General features: G+C 36.0%; 1 protein-coding gene across 14 annotated transcripts in view; it reads left to right on the top strand.

Moving 5' to 3' along the window:
* DMD (dystrophin) overlaps positions 1-23,032 on the top strand; it is a 1,059,271-nt gene that overhangs the window by 249,666 nt on the left and 786,573 nt on the right. For all 14 annotated transcript variants that reach the window (XM_064646820.1, XM_064646822.1, XM_064646818.1 and 11 more), the window contains exons 3-6: positions 8,015-8,107; positions 9,619-9,696; positions 12,461-12,553; positions 18,176-18,348. In XM_064646820.1, the coding sequence (XP_064502890.1) occupies positions 8,015-8,107; positions 9,619-9,696; positions 12,461-12,553; positions 18,176-18,348 (437 nt within the window). The remainder of the gene's footprint in view (positions 1-8,014; positions 8,108-9,618; positions 9,697-12,460; positions 12,554-18,175; positions 18,349-23,032) is intronic.

Below are 23,032 nucleotides of genomic sequence, written 5' to 3'. Positions count from 1 at the left end.
CCTGTACTGTCAAAAGAAGCTCCTGTTCTTGACTCTGAATTCATAACTCATTCTTCAAACCTTGTAGGAGCTTGCTGAGTGCATATTCATTCCCACAAAGGTTTATTTTGATCCTATTGCCAATCATCCGGTCTTTAATGGCCTTGAACACCATATACTGCAAAATAGGAAATGCTTCAATGATATTAGCTGGCTAGATTCAACTGGTGAAAAAGAGAGCTGCCAGATTTATTTTGTGTATCCCTGTAAGCTTTGTATTGTTTAAAACAAATGCAGTAGATGCCCACTGCTTACCCAACAGAAACTTGGTGAAATTTTAAATATTTTTAAAGAAACTTATATACTTAATAATGAAATTTATCCACATATATTAAATAATAATATTTTGTTTATTTCTTTGTTAGCAGGTATCTGAGTACAAAACCTGCCACATTCTGATGTGGATGTCCAGAGGTGGCTGTACCATCTCTGTCGGCTTAAAACTGGCCCATCAAATTTTTCATAAAAAGTTGTTCATGCTTTCATCTGTGTGTTTATGATCTACACACGGTGAGCAATATGAACTGTTTAAAACATATTTTCTTCTTTGGAAACAGTTAATCTTTTGAAAAATAATATTAAAAACCCTGAAATTATACAATTTCATTTTAGCAATTGATATTATGGATTATATAACTTCTTAAAAAATAATATCTATTGTAGTGCTATTAAAAAACTACCGTTCATATAATTGTACTTTTCCTACTCTGACTGGGGACTATATCAGTAGGTTTTATTTTGTTGTTCTAAATAGATCTTCGGTTTCTTAATATTATCATGCTATTACAATTAATATATGCCCTTAATCTAGTTTTAGTCTTATGAAAAAATATAAACCACTGAACTTGAAAAAATAATCTGGGTTGTGATGTGCTTAACTTCAAAATCTCGTTTTCAAATGGCATTAATAGGTAAAATAGAATATCTAGATAAAGTGAATTCAAGTTGTATTGAATAAACCTCATAAGGAAATTTTATATTGAAATAGGATATAAAATAACTATTTTGGCTTTGACTTTTAAAATGCCATGTGTCTAAAAATTCCTTTTGCTTTCAGAGCAAATAATTTACTAATTTCAGTGGTCCAAATGATGGGGATCATTTCAACATAACTTTGAGATTTTCTTTTATACATGAGAGTTTCTAATTTATTTTAGAACTGAAATAACACAGTATTCTTCAGAAACTTGAGGGTGTGCAAATATCCTTCTCTGTCATGACACTAGAAAAGTAGAATGATTCCTTATGCTGAGGGGAAAACATGCTTTTACAAGAACTGCACAGAAATCCCAGGAAGGTCTGGTGTCATTACCTAACTTCAGGGTCTGGATATGAAACCAGCTTCTTCTCTGCGAGTGTGTGTCCTGTCCACAAACATGAACTGCCTTCAGATAGGTGGTAAGACCTGCCCCTAGATCACTCTTTTAAAGATAGAGTTTGGTGTTCTGTGCCTGCTGCAGACCTTATGACAGTTACCTTGTTGAAAGGCACAGAGAACATTTGGTTCTCTGACTGGGAGAAGAATGTGGCTTCTTTAGAGAAGGATTGTACACCTTCCTCACAGTTGCTCGGTAGCAATCATTTTTAAAACACCAGCATTACATACTCCTCTATGTAATTCCTCGGAGAATTAAGTTAGAGAGCAAAAAAAGATTTTTACCACAAAGCCTGGGAAACAGACTGGATCTCTGACAGTGGAGAGGCAAACCACTTGTGCGGTGTTTGGCCTCCAGCTGACTAACACAGAGTTTCACCTGGAGCAGAGTGGATGCCTCCATGTTCTAACAGGCAAAAAGTGTTGAAGGGAGAAAGGATGGCTTGGGTGGCTCAGGTTATTGTTTGGTTCTTCCCATGAGTCCATAAACCTATGGCCTAATTAAACTGTGTCTGCTGCATCTTTTTTCCCTCATGACTAGGACAATATCTTTTGCTGCTGTAATAGTAATCCAGCATCAATGAAAGAAAATGTCAGTCACTTTCATGGAACTTCCCAGCAGAATTGAACAAACTATAAACAAGAATGTTGGGGAGAGAAATTGAATTTTTAATATATTTAGCAGAGCAAGAGCAAGTATTAATAGTCCTTCTTTTATTAAAAGTGACTTAAAAGATCTGTTGAGATTAGCTCAATAGCTTTTCTTTATTGTTTCACAGAGTGAAGCATCAAATATTTTGACTGCAAGAAAAGGCTGATTCTTTAGAGTCTTACTAAGGGCAACATCTGTAAGCCAACTAAGTTTTTATTTCTTTCTTACTGATGTCTATTCAGCAACATTTACAGATCCACAGAATGGACTTGCAAAAATAATTTGAAAAAGTTATATGAAGACTTATGACTTATGTCATTCTGCCTTTCTGGGTTGCATTTTTTCATTTTTGTCTTTTCATTTTTTAGCAGTCTATCACTAGTCTGAGGTCCCAGCTAAACTGCAGGGAACCTCTTGCTCTTTGTTCCACAACCCTGCAAGTTGCAGGCACAGATGGAATGCATTGCACCTCCCTTCCAGGCTCTGCAGTTCAGGTTTCCTGTGTCTAATGGAAATAAAGGTCTTGTCACAAGCTAAAATCTCAGTTATTTACCTGTCCTGAGACTCTGAAGGACCTCCATGTCCACTCGTTCTATTGTAAGATGATCTTTCCTATTTACACCTAATATAACCTTAAATCTTTTGTCTAATGCTGTGCTGAACCTTGAATTCCCTGTCTTTACAGTGCCTTTTACTCTTTTAATTTATTCGCTGTCTCTCTCCATCTGTTGATCGTTTCAGTTGCTAGATTTCCCATATGAATTGATAATAATAAGCCAATAATACTGTAAAATTCATAAGAAATAGAATCCAACTTGTCTTACTGTAATAATCTTCTTACAGTCTAGTCTACCTCAAATGAACAGTATAATCTAAATGCATACTTGTCTGCAAAGGAAAATGAAAAGTCAGAGATCTCTTCCTCAGCCAAGTTTTTTACCCTTTGTAATTTTTCTGAGAAAAAATGTGGAAATGTCTCTATTACATGAAATTTTTATAAAACAGAAAAAAAAAAATATATGCGTGTTAAAGAACCTCAAATAATAATTGTGTTTCAGTCTTCTGTTATCATGTATTTTGCCAGAGTTGTTATTATGGAGTCATTGTTTGAAATTTGGAGTGTTTATGAATCTCAGGAGATAGAATTACTTTTCTACGCTTTTTGCTTGTGGGAGAAAATTCGTGACTTCTTGTGGTTTAAGCCCAGCTGGCAACTAAGCACCACTCCAGATACCTCCCACCTCCCACTGAAATGGGGAGGAGAATCAAAAGTAAAACTTGTAGGTTGAGATAAGAACAGTTTAATAATTGAAACAAAGTAAGATGATAATAATAATAATAAATTAAAAATATAAATAGAAAGATAAACCCCAAGAAAAACAAGTGATGCACAACACGGTTGCTCACCACCCACTGACAGTTGCCAAACGCCATTCCCCTGGGTTGGGGTTGGATTGGGTGAGTGTGTAAAGGGCTATGTGGTACTTAGTTGTCAACAGGGCTTAAACCACAACAGTTCTTTTTGGTGCCCCTTGTGGAGTTGATGTGCTGGGCCCTCAAATCTACACAGTTCAGTGAACCTGGTTATCCCTCTCCTCCACCTGACTGGAGATAAGGTCTCTCTGATGCTGATCACATGGTTCCACATTTCCTTCTTGTAGAAATGGACTAGAACTTGTTTCCACAGAGTCAGGAGTATAATGAGCCCTTTCATTCTGCTTGGGAAACTGTCCACTGGAGACTGGAGCAAAAATTTGTGATTTCTTTTCCCTGCCATTCCCACACCCATGCCTCTAGAGTTGGGGTATGTTTTCAATCCTATTTCCTCATGTCCTCTCTGAGGTCCCCCTTAAACCTTGACACTTGTTCTTAATCCTCTTCCCTTCCTTTCCTTTCCCCTCTCTTCTCCACCTTCTTCCCCTTCCTATTTCCTTTCCCTTTGCCCTATTTTCCTTTAGCATAGCATTTGCCTATGCTAATTTATTCTAAAATATAACATCTGCTAACAGTTTTATGCTAATCAAAATTTTTAGAGCTTTGACTTGTCGGAGAGGCGATGTTCATAAACAGATGTCTTTGTGCCTTCTCTGGACAAGTTATTTTTTAATTATTTCATGGTGTTCTCTGTATTTCTTTCACAATTACTGATTTGCATTTAGCTCTGAATAGAGTGCTTTTCGTAGAATACCATCTTTTCATGTAATACTTCCCACAATACTAATTTCTTTGATTATGTATCTGATGAACGAGCTGATTAAATAGTTTAATTTTTTGATAAAATTTATTTGTTAAATTTACATAGAGACAATGAGGTCTATTATTTCTTTGGAAAGAAGAACACAGGAATGGCAATGAAAGTAGACAGTAGTGAGATAAGTAGGATGAGGCTTGATGTTTTAAGACATCTGAATATATTCAAATCAAAAAATTTGCAAATACAGTTATCTATTAACACTTAAGTTCAATCTATTTCCCAATTCTCCTTTTTTTTTTTCTTTTTCACCAGCTTCTGAGTTTTTAGGTATTGTTCTTTGGCATAAAATTGTTTCAGTTGCTAAGCCTGGAACATGTATACACTTGAGATATTTCAGTCTACCTAATATTGAGGTTGAGTTAGCACACAGAATACTCTTAAGTATGCTTCACTCACTTATAACACCTGGGGGAGGACTCTCTTGCAAATTCCACATTTTCCTCCCATGTTAATTGTACAGTGCTCCATAATTCTAAGACTAAGGCTTGTGTAATTGACCATGGTGTAGTGTAGGATAGGGGTTTTGTTTTTTTTTCCATCCCAGTGTAATTTCTTCAGTCCTTATTTAAATTTGAAGGTTAATTTAATCCATGATGAAGCAGGAATCTTCTCTTCTGGATCATATTTTATGCTGTTTTTCTTTTAAAGTAAATCCCTTGGATTTCCTTCAGGTCCCCTTGTGTTATGTAAGGTCAGCAGTTGCAGCCAACAGCTCCATCAGCTAAACCAAGAAAGTTTGTGGTTTGGCCTTCATTTAGCATGAAGACAGAGATATGTAAAACTGCCATATACTTAAATAGCTATTCTTTCTATAGTTAAGATGTTAACAAAGTCCTGTCTTGGATTTTATTTTTCTTCTACTTCTAGAAAGGAATTTCTACTTCTCATGAAAAGTCATCTTGTGATTCACATTCAGTATCTGCAGTCGTTCCTCTGTCCTGTACTCTCTATTGTTTCCCCCATCTCTTCCATCATTGGGATTTTGAAGAAGAAAAAATAAATGGGAACCAACAATTCAGCATGCAGCTGCTTTGGGCATTTTTTAAAATTAGGTTTTGGATAAATTTTTAATATAGCACAACTAACAAATCAACAAGCAAGGGAGAGTCTTCTGAACATTTTCATTCCTCAGTAGGTAAAGGGTGATGGGTAAAACCTAAAAAAGTTTTTTAAAAGGTTATTTTCAAGAGGAATGTATAACAAGCAACTAGGTATTTGTTTGGCAAGCCATTAACTAGCCATGCTTGGTTTTCAAGTTTTGAGTTTTCAAAGGTTTGAGTTGACAAACACTTTTCAATGACACAATAAATTTGTCTGATGCAACTTTGAGACCTTTGTATCTGAAGACTTACTGCAATTTTGATCCACAAAAGACATTTGATCTACTTGAGAAAGAAGACTTAATTACCTTGTTGCCAGAAAAATAGCAACCTTCTTCAGGTTTAGGATGATATGTGTTGCAGCAGTGTAAGGTGTCTTAAGGTATTTTTAGTTGTGATTAATGGAAGATATTCTTCCAAGACCCTAAAAAATCAATGGAACTTTTGGTTTAAGGTTTACTTGTAATACACTTGTAATTAATATGTCCTGCTAGGGATGCTACCATGCTGTGTCTTTATTTTCTTACTAAAAGCTTTACCAAAAATACCATATTATCTGTTAAGCAGACTTTTTTGACTGTCTAGGTTGATTTCAACATAAATTTTATTAATAGCTTAAACGCTGCAAAAAGGAAGAAAGAAAAAGATGCAGGCATGACGAAGGCTAGTTCTGTTTTTCCTGTGTGATACAAACCAATATAATTATATTCTATTATCAATATGTCATTGTGCTCAAATTCCCAGGGAGAGTCAGCAACGTTATGGGCACAACTCTTTCATGGTGTAACAGAAGAAGGGCCTATTGTTGTCTTATAGTGCTCCCTTAGAGTGCACAGATCTTGTGTTTCCCCTCTGCAAAAGTGCCTTTTGTTCTGCAAGACACAATAAGTGTCTCTCTGATTCAGTTGTATGTTTTAGTGTTAAATTTGTCCAACAACTTCAGGAATTCTGTACATGACTTGCATAATGGCACACAATTTTCCACACCATAATTTAAAAAATTTTTATAAAGCTATTTCTCATACTAAATGCGAGGCAGCAAATAGAGTTGCTGAGTGTTATTACTTAAACAAATAATTCGAGATGTTGAGCAGTCCAAGTAAATAATATGTGAATCTATTCAGTATTGGTTTTCAGATATTTTGGGTAATAGAGTGGCAGCATGTGTGTTAACTAGAAATTACCTTAGTTGGAATGAGTTGTGCATGGCGTAAAAACTGGCTAGAAAATAGGGATTCCCAGTGCTGTAGAAAATTTGTGATGTTTTGGATTTGTTTGTTCCATGAAACAGAAACAAGACCTTACTAAAAAATGAAAGAAGGATTGAAAGAAGCTCTTGCTTAGAAGAGCAGTCTGAAAGAAAGGAGAATGGAGTCATGGCAGAACAGCTAATAGCACTGAAGTCTGTGCTGTACTCATAAATTTGTATTGATTGGGGAAAAAAATTGATTTAGCACTGAAAACTGTCCTTAATTCTGTCCCCTGTTTAAGAAACCTTCCAAAAGAATTGGTACTTTCTAACAAAATGTGTTTTTCATAAAATTCCCAGCTAGCTCTAATGAGTGTAGCAGTGAGTAGCAGAACAACACTGCTGACAAGAAAGCAAATGTTTTCTGTGTAATATGGATTCCCAATTCTATGTTGCTCTGTGGTAAAAGTGGAAGATGTGCAATGTAGGTCAGCACAGTGTCAATTCTAGCAAATTAAAGTACAGATGCTTCCTCTCAAATCAATCAAAGCATCTGTCAAACTTCACAAATTAGAAATAATGTGGACATGTGAATCTACTTGGCACTGCAAAAAATAATCACTGTTTTTTATAGTGGTTCTCAATAGCTCTCATACATACAAAACCACTTCAAAATTGATGGGTGCTCATAAAACTTCTGCAGTGACTAAACTATAAAAAATTATATTTCTATATTTTTAATGTACTAGTCAAAGCATCAGATCATAAACTTAGCTTAGCTTAGAGCTTTAGAAAGAGTGAATAATTTTTTATCATTGTCATGTGGGGAAAAATCTCAAATATTTCCTTTCGTCTTTCACTGATGCTGTGGACAAAGTATAAGATGCCTTTTAGCCAGTTAGAGCAGTGAGGCTCTGATTCAGTAAAATTCCAAGTATGTCCTATTAACATAGATATGTTTCTTAGATCTTTAGTAGACTAAGTCTAAGACTTATCTCCCTCTGCGTAATTCCAAGTTTGTTTCTGTCCCATGAAGGAGCACTTACTAGACACTCAATTTGGTATCACTTCCTGTGTGTTTGGGGTATTTTTGTTTCTTTCCCATTTCTTTTTTTTGCAAATAATTTTTCCAATTTTTTTCTCCTGATTTGCACCTTTATTGCCAAGTCTAGTTTGTGTTCTAGCTTTATTAGTATTCAGTTCTGCTTTATTTGTTCGAAGTAATGGTATGTACTTGAAATAAGGTAAGCACATCTCTCTTAAGCATTAGAACCCTGTTAAAACCAATGTATCTGAAAGAATCCTATGAGTTTAGTTGTACTTTCCTCTTTTACTCTGTGTCATACATAATTATATTTTTTTTATTTTGGTGCTCTAACTAACTAGACCTATTGTTTCATTTCAGTTTGGAAGACGTTACATTGAAGACCTTTTTAATGATTTTCGAGATGGACGAAGACTTCTGGAGCTCCTGGAATGCCTTACAGGCCAAAAAATTGTATGTGTTTTTTAACACATTGACTGTATATTGAAGCCCTGATGTGATAAGTGTAGTAGGTGATATTCATTAATTTCTGCCCTTGATGAGGACCCGTGGAAACTATTTTTAGGGATCTGAATATGTTTGACTTCCTTCTGAAGTTGAGAAAACATTGTGACTGAGAGCTGTATTAGCCAGTAGCCCTTTGCTAGGCATATATTTGAAATGAAAATATTCTACTTTGTTCTTTGCACTTATTAAGGAAGTGGGGCAAAGAGAAACAAGACTGAGGCAAGGTTCATTTAAATATCTAGATTTTAGCTGGAATAACATTTAATGTGTAGAATTAGAATGTTTTGTTAATAAATTTCATACATACAGTCTATGTGTGGGAGTTGTACTTGCCTGAAAAGACAGAACAGCTTGCTCTTATCAACTTGGAAACTCTAAAATGACATGTCACACATATTTCTGAATCTCCTCTCTTGTGTTCCTGGTTGGACTTGGTAAGCTTAGCATCTTTCTCTGAAACTTTCTCATTAAAAAGTAGTGAAGCAGGCTGGAGTTTGAGAATTAAAATCCAGAGATAATATATTTGTAAATAAATATTAAACAGAGTGATGATTATCTGTTTAGTTGCCATAGTAATGATCCTAAATTGCCATGCAGAATACAACTAATCATGATAAATAGAATCTGAAATTATCTGATTTTATATTCATTTCAATGATTCATTCACTGAAAATTGTCAAGGTACCAAATTACCTTCTAAATGTGGATCCAGTTTGTTTCACAATTAACTCTATTCCATGTTGGGAAGCTGCATAAGCCCAATGTATGATAATCATGGCTAGGCTTCGTGAACGAAGATTTAGGAAGGCTCTATCCACATTTGTTACAAGCACGCTGGTGGCTTATGAGGCCAATGTGAGATAGACATATCCGATTGCAAAAGGCACAATAGAAAGACTCCTTAGATGGTAAATTCTGCAAGGCACGATTCTTTCTGCATTGTCTTTTCTCCTCAAAAGTGATCCTGCGTGCGTTCTCAAAAGCATCAGCAGCGTTATAGATGGTGTGTCTCCAGGCCTCCCGATTTGAGGCCAGAGTAGACCAGTTATGGTGATCAATATGGCCAAGGCTGAGATGTTGTTTCAGGGAGTCCTTGTATCTTTTCTTCGGGGGTCCTCTCTTGCGGCAGCCAGTGGCAAGTTCACCATAAAGCAGGATCTTAGGGAGGTGGTAGTCCTTCATCCTGGAGACGTGCCCTGCCCAACATAGCTGTGTTCTCAGCAACATGGCCTCAATACTTGTGACTGCTGCTTGTTCTAGAACAGATGTATTGGTCACATAATCTGACCAGTGAATGTTTAGGATTGTACGAATGCAGCATTAGTGGAAGCGTTCTAAGAGATGCAGGTGATGGCAGAAGATGACCCATGATTCAGAACCATATAAAAGATTTGAGTTACCTGTAATGTACTCAATTCTGATTTTGGACAGTCAAAGTTCTTTTACTTTCTTTGCAGACAAAAGAAAAGGGCTCCACAAGAGTTCATGCTCTGAACAATGTCAACAAAGCACTCCAGGTTTTGCAGAGAAATAACGTAAGTATTCAGCCAGACAGGCTCAGAGCATCCTATAGACAGCATACAAAATATTTTGTAGATGTTAAATCAAACTTTGGTCTATAGTATACAAATACTGGAGTCAAGGCAGTTTTATTAATGTGACTTGGATACTTTGTCATTTGGCATCAGGGGTGAATGTATTTTAAAGAGTTTAAAATCCTCTTCCAGCAAATTTTGAATAATACATCTATAGTGGATGATACCTGAAGATAGATCAACATGCAGGATTTTATGCTAATGCATGGTGTTTAAAATAGATTTTTAAAAGTTAATTACTAGAAGTCATCCATAACTGGTTACAAGGTGCTATCTATCAAAATACCTACTCACAACCTCTGACAATTTTGAAGTCTGAAAAACCAAGGCTTTTATGAGAATAAATTTTTTTGGTAAATTTTCAGAGGTTCTTCATGGTTCAAAACATTAATCATATCAAACCCACTTTCAATTCTACTTTGTGAAGATTGACTTTTCAAGCCAGTATCCTGTGCATCATTATTGAATAAACATTCTCACAGTATCTTCCTTATGCCAGCATTCTAATGGACCCATAACTTCAGCAGACATTTCCAGTGACCAACTAATTTTATCATATATCCTTCTCAAGAATAAATTCAAATAAACTATAACACTCACTTAAACTTAACAGTAAGAGGTGACAGAACAAAGATAATGTATTCTGTGCTGCCTATTATATTGGATTTCTTGATAGCTGCAGTAGGTCACTAAACATGCTTGAGTTCAACTGCTGAATAAAGCTATTTACTTTATAAATCTAAGATAATCCATCTAAAGATTTGTGCATAAATGAAAGTGACCTTATAATATTGGCATAAAGACCTCCCGCTTGATTTTTCTTTTTATTTAGTGGAATTTCATGTAAATAAATGGAAGAAAAAGCTTCTAATTATTCAAAATCTGCAACATCTGACCTTATTGGGAAAAAATCATCAATGCATTATTTCACAGTATACAAGAAGGTGTTGACTGCATACCTGGTTACAAATGTTCACAGCAAATGCTTTTTGAAGTATTCAGTACATACCATCCAAGTCCATTAATGTGCTATTCATTCAGTTTCTGGAATACAATAGTAGTCCCTCTCAAATATGGGAAGAAAACAGAGAGTATTCCAATTTTAGAAGATAGAAGAAAAAACATCGTTTTAGAAAGTGAAGTGGTCATCCAGGGGCCATCATATTCATATAATAAAACCCTCATAAACTGTACACAATATGAAAAGTAGCATAGTATATGTAGAGATATACTTCATAGTTATTATCATGAAGCCAAAAGTTTCCTTAACCTTCAAAAGCCTGATGAATGATTTCTATGGGACTTTAGGAATGCAAAATCAATGGCTCTAAAGCTAATTAAAGCCTGTGAGTAATCTAGATTTTTTTTTTGCTGGTATGTGCTATTCTTGCTCTGAGGTTCTGCTGTCATCCGGGTGGTAACACTGAAAAATGCTGCTGCTTCCACTAAACGTATTTTACAGGGTTTTTTGTTCCTATAGAAAGGTGAGAGTGTTGTGGGGGTAATGTAGGGGACATGGGGATTGCCCCAATATAGGTTTAGGTTAAGTTCCTTAAGATCCATTTGGGAAATGTTCTAAGACACTGTTGGTTAGAATGAATTCCAGTCTCATATGTTTTTAGTACAAAATGTGTAATTCTTAAAGAAAAGAGCTCTAAGAGAGTTTTAGAGTTCTTGACAAAATATCTACCTGGTATGGATTAATAAAAATAACCTATACACAGGTGTATTGAAATAATAATAATTAAAAAAAAAGCAGCTTATTTTGGGGGTGCAAAATCTTAAGTGCAAAAGCAATCTACAGATACAACTTTGTAACTTCAAAAAACTTCATCAGCTCAGCAGAGATATGCAGATTGTAGTTTGTGAAGGAATGGGGTACTTTTCCATATAAACATCAGTTCTGACCATGAAAAATGGCTTCTGTGAAACAGCGAGGATGCAAATTTTAGAATCATAGTTCTATCCAAAAGTGCAGGACTTAGCTTATATTGTCTTGCACTCACATCCCTGGATTTGGCTTTTTTATTTAGATAGCATGAAAAATGGGGGAGAGTGAAGGATCATTTCACATGTGCAGGAAAGAGTATTCTAGAGTGGTAGATGCATTATGAAACTGCAAATGCAGGATATAATTATGGAAATCAACATTACTGGATGAACTAATGTGTAAAAGACTTGCTTAGGTGATGATCACTGTTTTATCTGTATTCCAGAACACAACCTGCCTTTCCTTATACTTTATAGATATTAATTAAGGAAAATTTAAGTTCTATTTTAATCTAGATGTGTAGAACAATATCTTGAGTTTGTAGGTTCTTACTCTGTCTGTATGTATATGTGTGAATTTCAGAAAATTATATTATGTAAGGTAGCATGAAGTATAGTACAGGAGTTTTTCTGTCTCCCATCAGTTTTGTGATTTGTAGTTGTAGAGGCTTAATATAAAAGAGTTCGAGTTATTATTAACTGTTACTTTTAATTCTGTGTTTTCACAACATGCTATAACTGGAATAATTGGAACTCCAGATCACTGATGGCTTTTTTCCAGAACATTAATTGTGCCATTTGTAAAACACGAGTTTTATCTTTATGGAACAACAGAAGCCAAATGGAATGTTTACCCTAACCCATCCCTCCCTCTCCCTCCAACCTGTTATGCTTGTTATTTTTCTTATACAATTATTTTTGGTTTCTCTAATAGGTTGATTTGGTAAATATAGGGAGCTCAGACATTGTGGATGGAAATCATAAGCTGACCCTTGGTTTGATCTGGAATATAATCCTCCACTGGCAGGTGAGTGGCATTGCTCCTTACTTTCCATGAAGTACTTTTATTCCACTGATCTTGTTCCCATTATTATCCAGCAACAACTTACAAAGTAAACATAGACATTGCAATGTGCTAAATCAGCAAGTTTTATAGCAGTCTGTTTACATATCATCTAGGATATTAAGAATATTAAGAAGATAAAATAGTTTTTAGAGCATTAGCAGAAGCTCTTTTGACTGTAATTTCACCATCAGATATTGCAAAATTATATATATAACAGTTATCAAAAGAAAAAATGGATAGATAAAACCAATATAGCTTTCATAGTCACTTTTCTTTTTAGTATCTTAGAAAGAGTGACTTTTATATTTTAATAAAATAATCACATTTGTTGCTTTTTGCTGCTGACCCATCCTGCCAAGAATTATTTTTAGAACACTAAAAAGCTGCAAGGCTGCTAATTTATTGAAGCAGATGTGGCTCATTTAGCTTCCTTTGTCTTTAGAGAGAAAGGGGTGATTATGATGCGGATCTTGTAAAAAACATTATGGTAGACGAGGACACTTGAGTAAACAAATTCTGAGACAGCAGCAAAAACAAAATTCAAAAAGAACTTGCATCTAGATGCTTTGAGTCTGTATATATCTATGAATTTGGACTAAGAGTGTGTCCATTCATGTCCAAGCAATAAGCTACGAGTTTTTCATAGTATTACAAGAAAAGATGGCAGGAAACAAAGTCTAGAAGACTTTATATTAAAAATTAAACAATCCTATCAGAATCACACATACATCATTCATTGAAGAAGAGAATATTTTTATTCAAAATTTACGGGACATATAGTGAGAGCAACAAAGAAAAGCTGCAAATAGTTTACTGACTTTTTCCTTTGTCTCCCGTATTCCTAGTTTAATTGCATAAAACTCTTCTAAATTACTTATTAAGAGCAGATGGAATATGATACCTAGCTGTGCAACTTTTGCCAATAATCCTTCAATCACTGTGTTTCAATTTGCATGAATAATGAACTGACTGTTCATGTTCAAATTAATATTTTGATTTGTTCTTATTTTATCCTGAAGCAAACTGTTAAAGGTGTGCTTTAGTATTATCTGTGTACTTACTAATCTCTTTTCAGTTGTTCCCACCACTCCTCTTAACACACACACAGAAGACAATGTTCAGATATAATTTGCTGAGCTTTTTGACAGCAGGCACGTGCTCTTGGAGTACCTCTTGCTTGCAGGGCACAGGTGGTTATTTTCAAACTTCATCTTGAACCTAATGATAACTGTGACAGCATCTGCGATGGTACCCAAGGCTTCAGTCTGAACTAACCATGTATGAAAAGTCCAAGGATCTTATTTACAAAGCATCAGTTAAAACTGTGACACTTTCTCAGCGTAGTCATAATGATTCAGTCCATGTTTCATCTAACTTTGAGTTCCGTGTTTCAGTTTATTTTTATTCATGCACTGCTGAAGTGACCTGTATACTCTGGACTTCTCTTTTTATTCAAAATTTTGTAAATAAATTTTCTAATTTGTCTAGAATTAAATTTCAAATAATAGCACCTGTTACTGTTGCATAATGGTGAATAATTAAAAAAAAATAATATAAAGACAGATTTGTATTTGGGCTTTTCTCTCTTTTTTTTTTTTAAAAAAAAAAAAAAGGACACTTGGGAGATGGTTTGCTGCCTATTTCCCTCAAAGTATTGGAATGGTTCAAAGTAAATTTGTTTGTTTACAGCTCTGTGGAGAAAGACTGTTCTTTTCCAGCTTTAAAGTTTTGAAGTGATTTTCATAATCTAGAATATGTTTGTTATTGTCCTGTCCTGTTTACATACTGACAGCACTTCTGGTGAAACAAGGCTCTAAGTTTCTTAAGAAAGGGTGCTGATTCCTGTTGGTTCCAATTTGCCTATCACAGATTTGCCCCTGGAAATAAGCAGCTGGAAGCACAATAAGATGTTCATAAAGACTCAAGGCCTCCAAACTTATCTGCCAGTTGTCTACAGTTGAGTAAAATATCTCACTCTCAATAATAATTTATCAAGACAACTATGTTTATTTGTAGTCTGTAGAAGGCCTAAAAAAATTAGATAGTAGTACACAGCTTGACGTCATACATGCTACTGGTGTAGTTTGCATTTGATGGTGCAATCCTACTTTTACAGCTCTTCCACTTTCTGAGCTAGAGGAAGTTTATCTGCCTGCATGGAAAAAAAAAAAAAGTTGTGTGGCAGTTATTTTGTTGCTGATAACAAGCAAGAAGCTTTTTTCCCCCCATTTCACGTTCTGCAGCCAACATCACATAAACTTTACTTATATATGACCACATGATGGTCTCTTACAAAAATGTCAACCACTTTGTGTAAAAATTAAAAAAAAAAAAAGAAATGGCAGAAGAAAGGTGCATAGAGGGAATAATATGTCAGTACCAGTCCAAGTGGATATCAGAAGTCCCACTGAGGAGAAGCAATAGTAGAGGGATCGCAGCAGACACAACTCGACTCATTCTTGCCACTGTCATTTCTGTTCAGTAGAAATATCATGGCTTTCTATATCCCCTGTGGTGATTGTGTCCTTTCTTATCTAGCCTGTTTTTTTCAGATTATTATTAAAAGTCTCCCTGAAATTGAACCATCGTTCTGAGTTGAGCACCTGCTGCCAAAGCTCTTTTTGCTACTGCATCCATCAGGCTTTCTATTTCCTTGAAGCTGCTGCCCTCTTTCTCACAGCTCTGTGATCCCAGCCTCACTGCAGCATTAGCATCTAAGTAAAAACAGAGCAAAACTATTAATTTCTGAACTGTTTTATTTGACAAACTCTCTTAAGAGTGGAAAAAACATTCTCTATTGCAGTGTGTAAGGTCTTTTGTCATGTTTTTAAGAGTAAACTGATTTTCAGGTAAAGCATGAAAGAAAACCACTAGCAAAAGTCTTTGGCGAGAATCACGGCCCAAATCTTGACTTTCTTTAGAAAAAATAGCAAAAGAATAGACATATACAGAAGGCATATGTTTCAGAGACGTGCATTTCAACAGTTTTTCAGCCTTGTTTGGAGACTTATTAAAAGCATCAGGGTTATTGTGCACTTGTTGCAGAATCAGTATTTTAAGAGGAGTTACCATTTCATTTTATTTTGAATTTTGATTTTGGAAATGAAATATTAGTGGTTCTGTCAATCCACTTTGAATCAATGAGCAAAGAATATCCTTTACTTTGAAAGATATGACTTGAATATCTGTGAAAACATTCTTAAAAGTGTTCTTTCAAGTGTGCTTTGAAATAGTTTAGTGGTTCTAGCTATAAAAGACGTAATCTGTGCAGTCAGAATACCTGAAGCATAGCAAGTAAAAAATACTAAGTCATTCTATCAGGGAGCTATAAGGTTCCCATTTGATAGAGAAAAATGAAAAATTCTTGCTTTGAGAACAGTTTTCTTTTTAGATTATCTTTTTCCCTCCCACTGTTCTAGGGTCTGGCATCCTGAAGCCAAGTGCCAGTCTTACAAAATGGTACATGCCTAAGTGTTGGTTTTAAACTGAAAAGATGTAGTGAGACCCTTAGATCATGCTGTATTCCTGCTCATCTGCCACACAGAGCTACAAATGCACAGGCTCCAGGATGTGGTCCTGCAGTGGGAGGATCAGAGATCCACTGCTGCTGTGAGCCAGGGCTGGCTGTGCTGCTTTTAGCTGTTTCTTAGTGCTGTGACAAGAATAGCAGTGCTCCCATTCCATTCACAGCTTTCCATTTGGCAGTTTGCCATTCCAGAAACCATCTTGGTGATGTCTGTGTTACCCTTTTCACCCCTTCTATCAAAATTTAATCTTTTCTTATTGCCATAGCATATGCCCATTCCCCAGGAAGAGCAAGTATGTCTATTCTCTGGAAGTCAGAGTTTCCTACACTTTAGAGCTTTGTGTCCTGCCAGGATATATTACATTAGAAAGGAGAAGTAGCAGAGAAATGAGTATCAGAGGTCATCCCATCATCTGACAGCATGAGGCAGAGCCTACTAGACGCTTTGAAATGGCTGTAGTTTTTGAGCCTGGATGCTGAAAGAGTTTATCTTCCCAAAAGCTCTTCAGGCTGACATGAACACATCTCTATGAACTACGTTCTCAACAGTACATCTTAACCAAGAAGCCTTCAAAAAGCTTGCTTCTCACCCAAATGTCAGCCAGCAGTTTTCTGCTCAAGTGCTGATCTTGCTTCTGACTGAAGTCAGGAATGTGTCCCATAAAATTTAGAGAGGATCAATTTCTCCTCCCATCTTAGAAACTAATAACATATAAAGTAAACTTTATACTTAAGTCTCAAAAGGAAAACTGAAGACAGTGATACTTTCTGGTAGTATGCATCTGAGATGCAAACCCAAGATATTTTCAGTAATTCATATCTTTTATGTAGTCAAATGACTAAATTAGTTACTGTGAAACTACCAAGCAACTTACCGATACACAATAAAATGGTACCTCTGTTTTCTCTACAGTGTCACAGTAATTATTGTTGTTGATGATTATTCTTTCGGATTACATCTTCTGCATGTAATCTTACAATTTTTACAATTTCAAAGTGGTCCATCCTTTATCATAAAGTAGCTTCTGCACTGCATGTTTTTCTTTGACTGACCGATACTGGCTGCAGAGGAATTAAAGGGAAGAATTATAATGAAATGCTATATTTCATAAGTGAATAAGCAACTTTATAGTTAAATTATATCTTAGGAAGTATTTTAAAGAGCTGCTAGTCTTTCAAAGATATATGGAGAAAGCAAAAGAAAAGAGAAAGAAAAGAAAAAAGAGTACAGGAAAATACAGGAAAAATACAGGAAAAAAATACAGGAAAAATACAGGAAAATACAGGAAAATAATTCTGAATAGATGTTTTATGTGCTCTTGCACTAGTAAAGTTGATAAGAAATATATAATCTACTGCATTATGTCAAACTCCAGGCTAATATTTTTAAAAACCCTTAGGCTTTTTGTAAAATAATAACTGTAGATTCGTAAGCTCTCTCTAGTGAAAGAAGAATATTAACTATTCATTAAAAAATAAAATTGAAACATATGCAATACTCTTTTAATGCAGGCAGTGAAATTCATTTTTCATCCAAGTGCATTTATGCAAATATAGTTTGCATATTTAAGTCAAAAACATTATCTACCATGCACTGAGCACATTTATTTTGCCGTGGTACTATTTCAACTCCGTCAGTGAGAGAAGAATGCTTTTCATCCTATTATCAACTTTTGCTATAATGTATCATATTAACTAAGGATGTATTTCCAGAGCAAAGAAAACCACAAGAAGAAATACTTAGTTTGAATGAATTCTGTTCCCACAAATGGTGCAAACAAATGTGCGTTCTCTGTTCGTGCATGGAATGCTTCATGTGGCACAGGGATGAATGCACTGAATGCATCAGCAATAGTGATCAGCAAGTCAATATCCCTTGTCTTTAAGCATTCAGACTTGATTGCTGTCCTTATGTTGTGACTATGTTCTTTAATTACTTCAGAGTTTTCTTCTTAAAGGCTGAAATCTAGGCAGCTGAAGGATTTTTGTGTCAAAAAAAAAAAAAAGTCAGCTTTTAATAAGTTCAATCATTGATCAAATTCTGTCTTTTATTGCAGGTCAAAGATGTAATGAAAAACATCATGGCTGGACTGCAGCAGACAAACAGTGAAATGATTCTGCTGAGCTGGGTCCGCCAATCGACTCGCAATTACCCACAGGTCAACGTTATCAATTTCACCACTAGCTGGTCTGATGGATTGGCTTTCAATGCACTCCTCCACAGCCACAGGTAGGAAAAATAACTTTTAATTATTTTACTAAGCTTGTAACAAATGGCTGTAACAGGACTGGAGGGTGGTGTGCCTATTATGTGGGGGGTTTAGCTGCTTCGTGTGTGGGAGGCTCAGCACTCTTTTAAATGGCTGTTTGCTTTGAACTGGCTGCTGTGTTTTGTGTCATAATGAATCCTCTCGTGGAGGGACAGGGTCTGAGCTTTTGACGGCACAACCAAATATACTCAGTTCAGATCCTTTTCTGGAATTTCAGTGTGTATACCCAGTAGACAGGAGTACAGATTTGGAAACTTCTGAGAAGAACAAAGAATAGATCCAAAACTATGCCTTTGAGGTTGTCCTAGAGGGAGAAAGAGATTTTCCTGGGGGGACTTGGAGGGGGAAAATGTGGTGTTTGTAGAAAGCCTCTCACAGATGCTGAATTGAAAGTATGGATTTACCTCACAAGGACACAGCTGGAGAAGGTAGCCTTTGTTTTCAAAACCTTTCATGTCATTCCACCAGCTGACTTGAGTTCTTAGCCTCTCTCAGAAGTTGTCTTCTTCTACTCTGTGCGTGCTTTATAAAACTCTACCTTTAGAGATTCAGAGGTCTCTAGTGGTTCTGTGTACTTGGCTTAAGGAAGATGTGCAAATAAATCTATCTAAAAGGCCTAGTTCTTGCAGCTACAGCATTTAAAGCAATATTTCTTTTTTTCTTTTGTTGCATTAAAGGCTTAAAATAAAATAAGGCAAAATACATCTAAAAGCATAGTGTGAGACAATATATGCCTTCCAACTTAAGCAGCAAAGAACTGCAGATATTTCTTTCCAGAAGTTTTGCCTGCTCTTTTAATTTTTCTAAATGAAAATGTCAGATGAAGTCTACTGCTGCTCCAGTTGAACAGCTGTGAGTCCATTTTTCACGCTGTATATGCCTGGGAACCTTAGAATCATGAAATCATTAAGGTTGGAAATGACTTCTATGATGATCAAGTCCAACCTTGAACCAAATACCACCATGTCCACTAAACCATATTGTGAAGTGCCACATCTACTTATTTTTTGAACACTTTCAGGACTCCACCACTTCCCGGGGAAGCCTGTTCCTATGCTTAACCCCTCTCTCAGTGAAGAAACTTTTCCTAATACCCAACCTCACCTCCCATGGTGCAACTGGAGGTCATTTGCCCTTGTCCTGTTGCTAGTTGCCCAGGGAGAAGAGGCCAGCATCCACCTCACCACAACCTCCTTTCAGGTAGTTGTAAAGAGCAATAAGGTCTCCTGAGCCTCCTTTTTTTTTCAGATTAAAAAACCCCAGTACCCTCAGCCACTCCACAGAGCACTTGAATAGATCAAACTGAATTAAGATGCAGGAAGTTTCAATTACAAGCGTTGTTTGCTTGTAATGTTAGGAATGAGGCATTACCTTAAGGAAGAAATATTATACTCTAAAAGGACTTCGTGTATGCCTTTCAGCTGCATTCAGTATTTACAGTGTAAATGGGAACTGGCCTTCCCACCATCCTTCTAGTTACTCCACAGTGTGGGCATGAATACCTTTTTGTCTTCCTAAAACATCAGCTATATACACCTTATTAAATGGTAAAATGCAGTTTTTAACTCAAACCCCAAGTTGCTTAAGTCATACAGGAACTTCGTGATGCAAAAAGGATTGAGTGATTCCTACTACTTTTGGTGGTACAGTGCTACCTCTGTTGCATTGGATAGAGCTGGGAAAATAAAAAATAGATACACCTCAAAGGGAAAATACTTACTTTCAAAAATGCCAAAAAATAGTTATGCTGAAATGATATTGGATAACTAATTGTTACTGTAGACTCAAAGCTAAACCCAATAGCACTCTATGGCACTGTAACTATCTTGAATTCATCTTCAGCAAATCAGTGCAGCAGAAGGCCTAGAGATATTGTCTCTAAGTAGAGACAATATCAGACTGCCTCTTTCCTGATTAGGGTATCTGATACTCAGATATTCAGATTGTGTGCTCCACAGGACCATGTAATATCATCTGGTGTCTGAAATCAGTAATCAGAAATTCCTTTTTGTCCCTCTCTGTAGGAATAGCTTCAGAAGTCTGAACACGGACACTTATTCAGGAGCAGTCTGTGGTTGGGGAAGGCAGTTGCCTGCCTAAACCATTGGGATTGTCTAGACAAATCTCTGTGTCTGCATGCCAAATTTTATGCACTGCCGTGTTCAGTTCAGTGCAAAGTTCACCAGTTGTGAACATTCATTTCCTGCTTACTAGAATTTATGCACTTTATTCAGGCTTTGTAATTCAGGGCTGCAAAACTTAAGCTCGCTTTTACTCTTCTATCTGCTGCCATAAATCTTGCACAGCTTTCTGCACAGTGAGCCTATTTTCAATAGAAGTGAAAAAGAATTACTCCACAGAAGTCTTGTCTCTTGCCCAGTAGTTAGTACACTTATCTGGGAAAAAGCAAGTGTGCATTCAGATTCTTCTAGACTTTAATCACAGTGTTGCTCTGCAAAAGTTTCAGAGGAAGAGCTAATGTTCTCTGAAGCAGTGAGTCAGTAATTTTTAAGATGAACCGATGAATATTTTGGTGACCTTGCACATTGTGTTCTGTGTGTGGAAACATTGAACTGTCCTTCAAGATTCAAGATGCAATCAGTTAAATAGTTACACAAAGACACTCAGAGAGTTCAGGAGCTCCTAACTCTATCTTATAAAAACAAACACAAAAAACCCCCTTCTCTAAGAAGCCTAATTCAGTCGCTCTAAAATGCAGGTACCTTACATACTTGTTGGGTGTCAGTCTTGGATTTAGCACCTAAAGAAGACACTTTGAACATAAACTGAAGAAAAGTTGTTCAACAGTGGTTTACATGAATTCGCAGAGAAACCCAGTGTCTTGCACATCCTGTGCTTTAAAAATATATATAGAATGACAAGCCCTCTGAAGACAAACACTTTTAAATATAACCCTTCCGTTTTCCCTGTTTCTCTAGTTCTCCTGTTCCACTTCACTCTTGTCCATTTCTTTGTTCTCTGTGAAGTTTTGTCCAGATGCTCTCTTCTTTTTCCTTTCATCCTCTGATTTTATTCCTCTGTATTTAGTTAATTCACTGTTTCCATTGTCTTTTTTCCTTCTTCATTACTGTCCCTTTCTACATTACCTTTCAGTAATTCTCTTTCTTCTAGGAATTTTTATATTGAAATGTCTCATGAAGAAAACGAGGACTTGTTGCTCTAATTGTCAGAACAACTATATGTGTCTGTGTGGTTACTTAGATAATAACCTAGTATATATATATAAAATACTTTAGTGGAATTTTTCTTCGTTAAACATTTAAAACTTATGTTCATCGTTCCTGAAACCTAAAAGACTTCCATGATTTAATTGTAAAAATAGTCTTTACTGCAAATAATACCTTCTCCTTTGAGATTGAAGTCTTTGAGTTTAGCCCTTCCTACAGGTGTGTTTCAGAGGTAAGCCATAAGCCTTCTGCATTGGCCTCAGGCTCTAATTTGCATCCATAGTCTTCATCACATCTAGATATTCTCATGATTGGAAGCAGAGTTATTCAGAAAAAACACTACCTATAGTTTGAAAATCAAGTGTGATGATGAACTCATATGGTGCACGTGGTGCTCATGTGCGTAGTTTTTGCCAATTGTAGCACTATTCCTAGACTGCTAAAAAAAACCAAAACCAAATCAAAAAACCCAATCAACGAAACAAAAAACTCCAAACAAACAAAAACCCAGAAAACAACCAGACACACAAAGAATCTTGAATAATGCTACCCAAAATTTTTTCCATAGTATTTAGTCTCTGAAAGTGAGGGTAGATTTCTTGGTGGCATTAAAGCAATTTATTTTTCAAACCAATCCCTTACCTTTAAGGATTATGATATTTTCATTTTTCTTACTCTTTTTCAGTGCTGAGCAGGTAGCTTTTTGTTTTGTTTTGGGTTTTTTTAAAGAAGTTCAGGAAGTAACATGAAATTTGTATCTGGATGAATATTCTAAGCACCTCCTTAAAGGGATTGAAATAAAGAGACTGTCACAAAACACTAACCACATAGTACACTGTAAGAGCAGTACTCTCCATGGGAAGCTTTCTCTCTGATAGGCTTTTAGCCCACCAATCCCTTTCTTTCAGCTGCCTGTTTTGTTTTGATCAGATATTTCTAATGCTCTTTCTCCATCATTTTATAAAGGGGTTACTTTAAGTAGATATTCCCATCTTTCTAATCACCATCTCTCTGCAGACATTTGGGCTCCTTAGCAATTGCTTTCAATACTGAGTGCAAGGAGCAATGGAGCACAGGTTACTTGGCAAAGCTACAAGGGCACATCAGTGTGAGAATTTTCAGAATATAAACTTTCCATAACGTTCCTTGAATGGCATATTCTGCATTGAACTGAATAAAAACTGACTGTGGAATGGCACTGTCACCCTAAGAATATACAGAAACTAAAACATTTTGCTAAGAAAGAGAGGTCAGTCTTGCTACAGGTGAAACTCTCCCTACTTCAAGGCTGGAGATCATAGAGAGATTTTCTCCTTTACCTCTTGTAATCTTTTTCCTCCAGACAGGTATCAGAGAAAGCTTTATGTTTTTCCTCTAACTTTGCTGAGGCTTTTTATATTTTTTTCTCCTACCTCTTTAATCAGGATTTTGAAGTAGGAACAGTTGGCATTCATTA

Source organism: Pseudopipra pipra, chromosome 2, assembly GCF_036250125.1.
Source record: "Pseudopipra pipra isolate bDixPip1 chromosome 2, bDixPip1.hap1, whole genome shotgun sequence".
Classification (NCBI taxonomy): Eukaryota; Metazoa; Chordata; class Aves; order Passeriformes; family Pipridae; genus Pseudopipra; species Pseudopipra pipra.
Note: the sequence above shows the minus strand (reverse complement) of the source record. Positions and strands in the feature narration are given on the sequence as shown.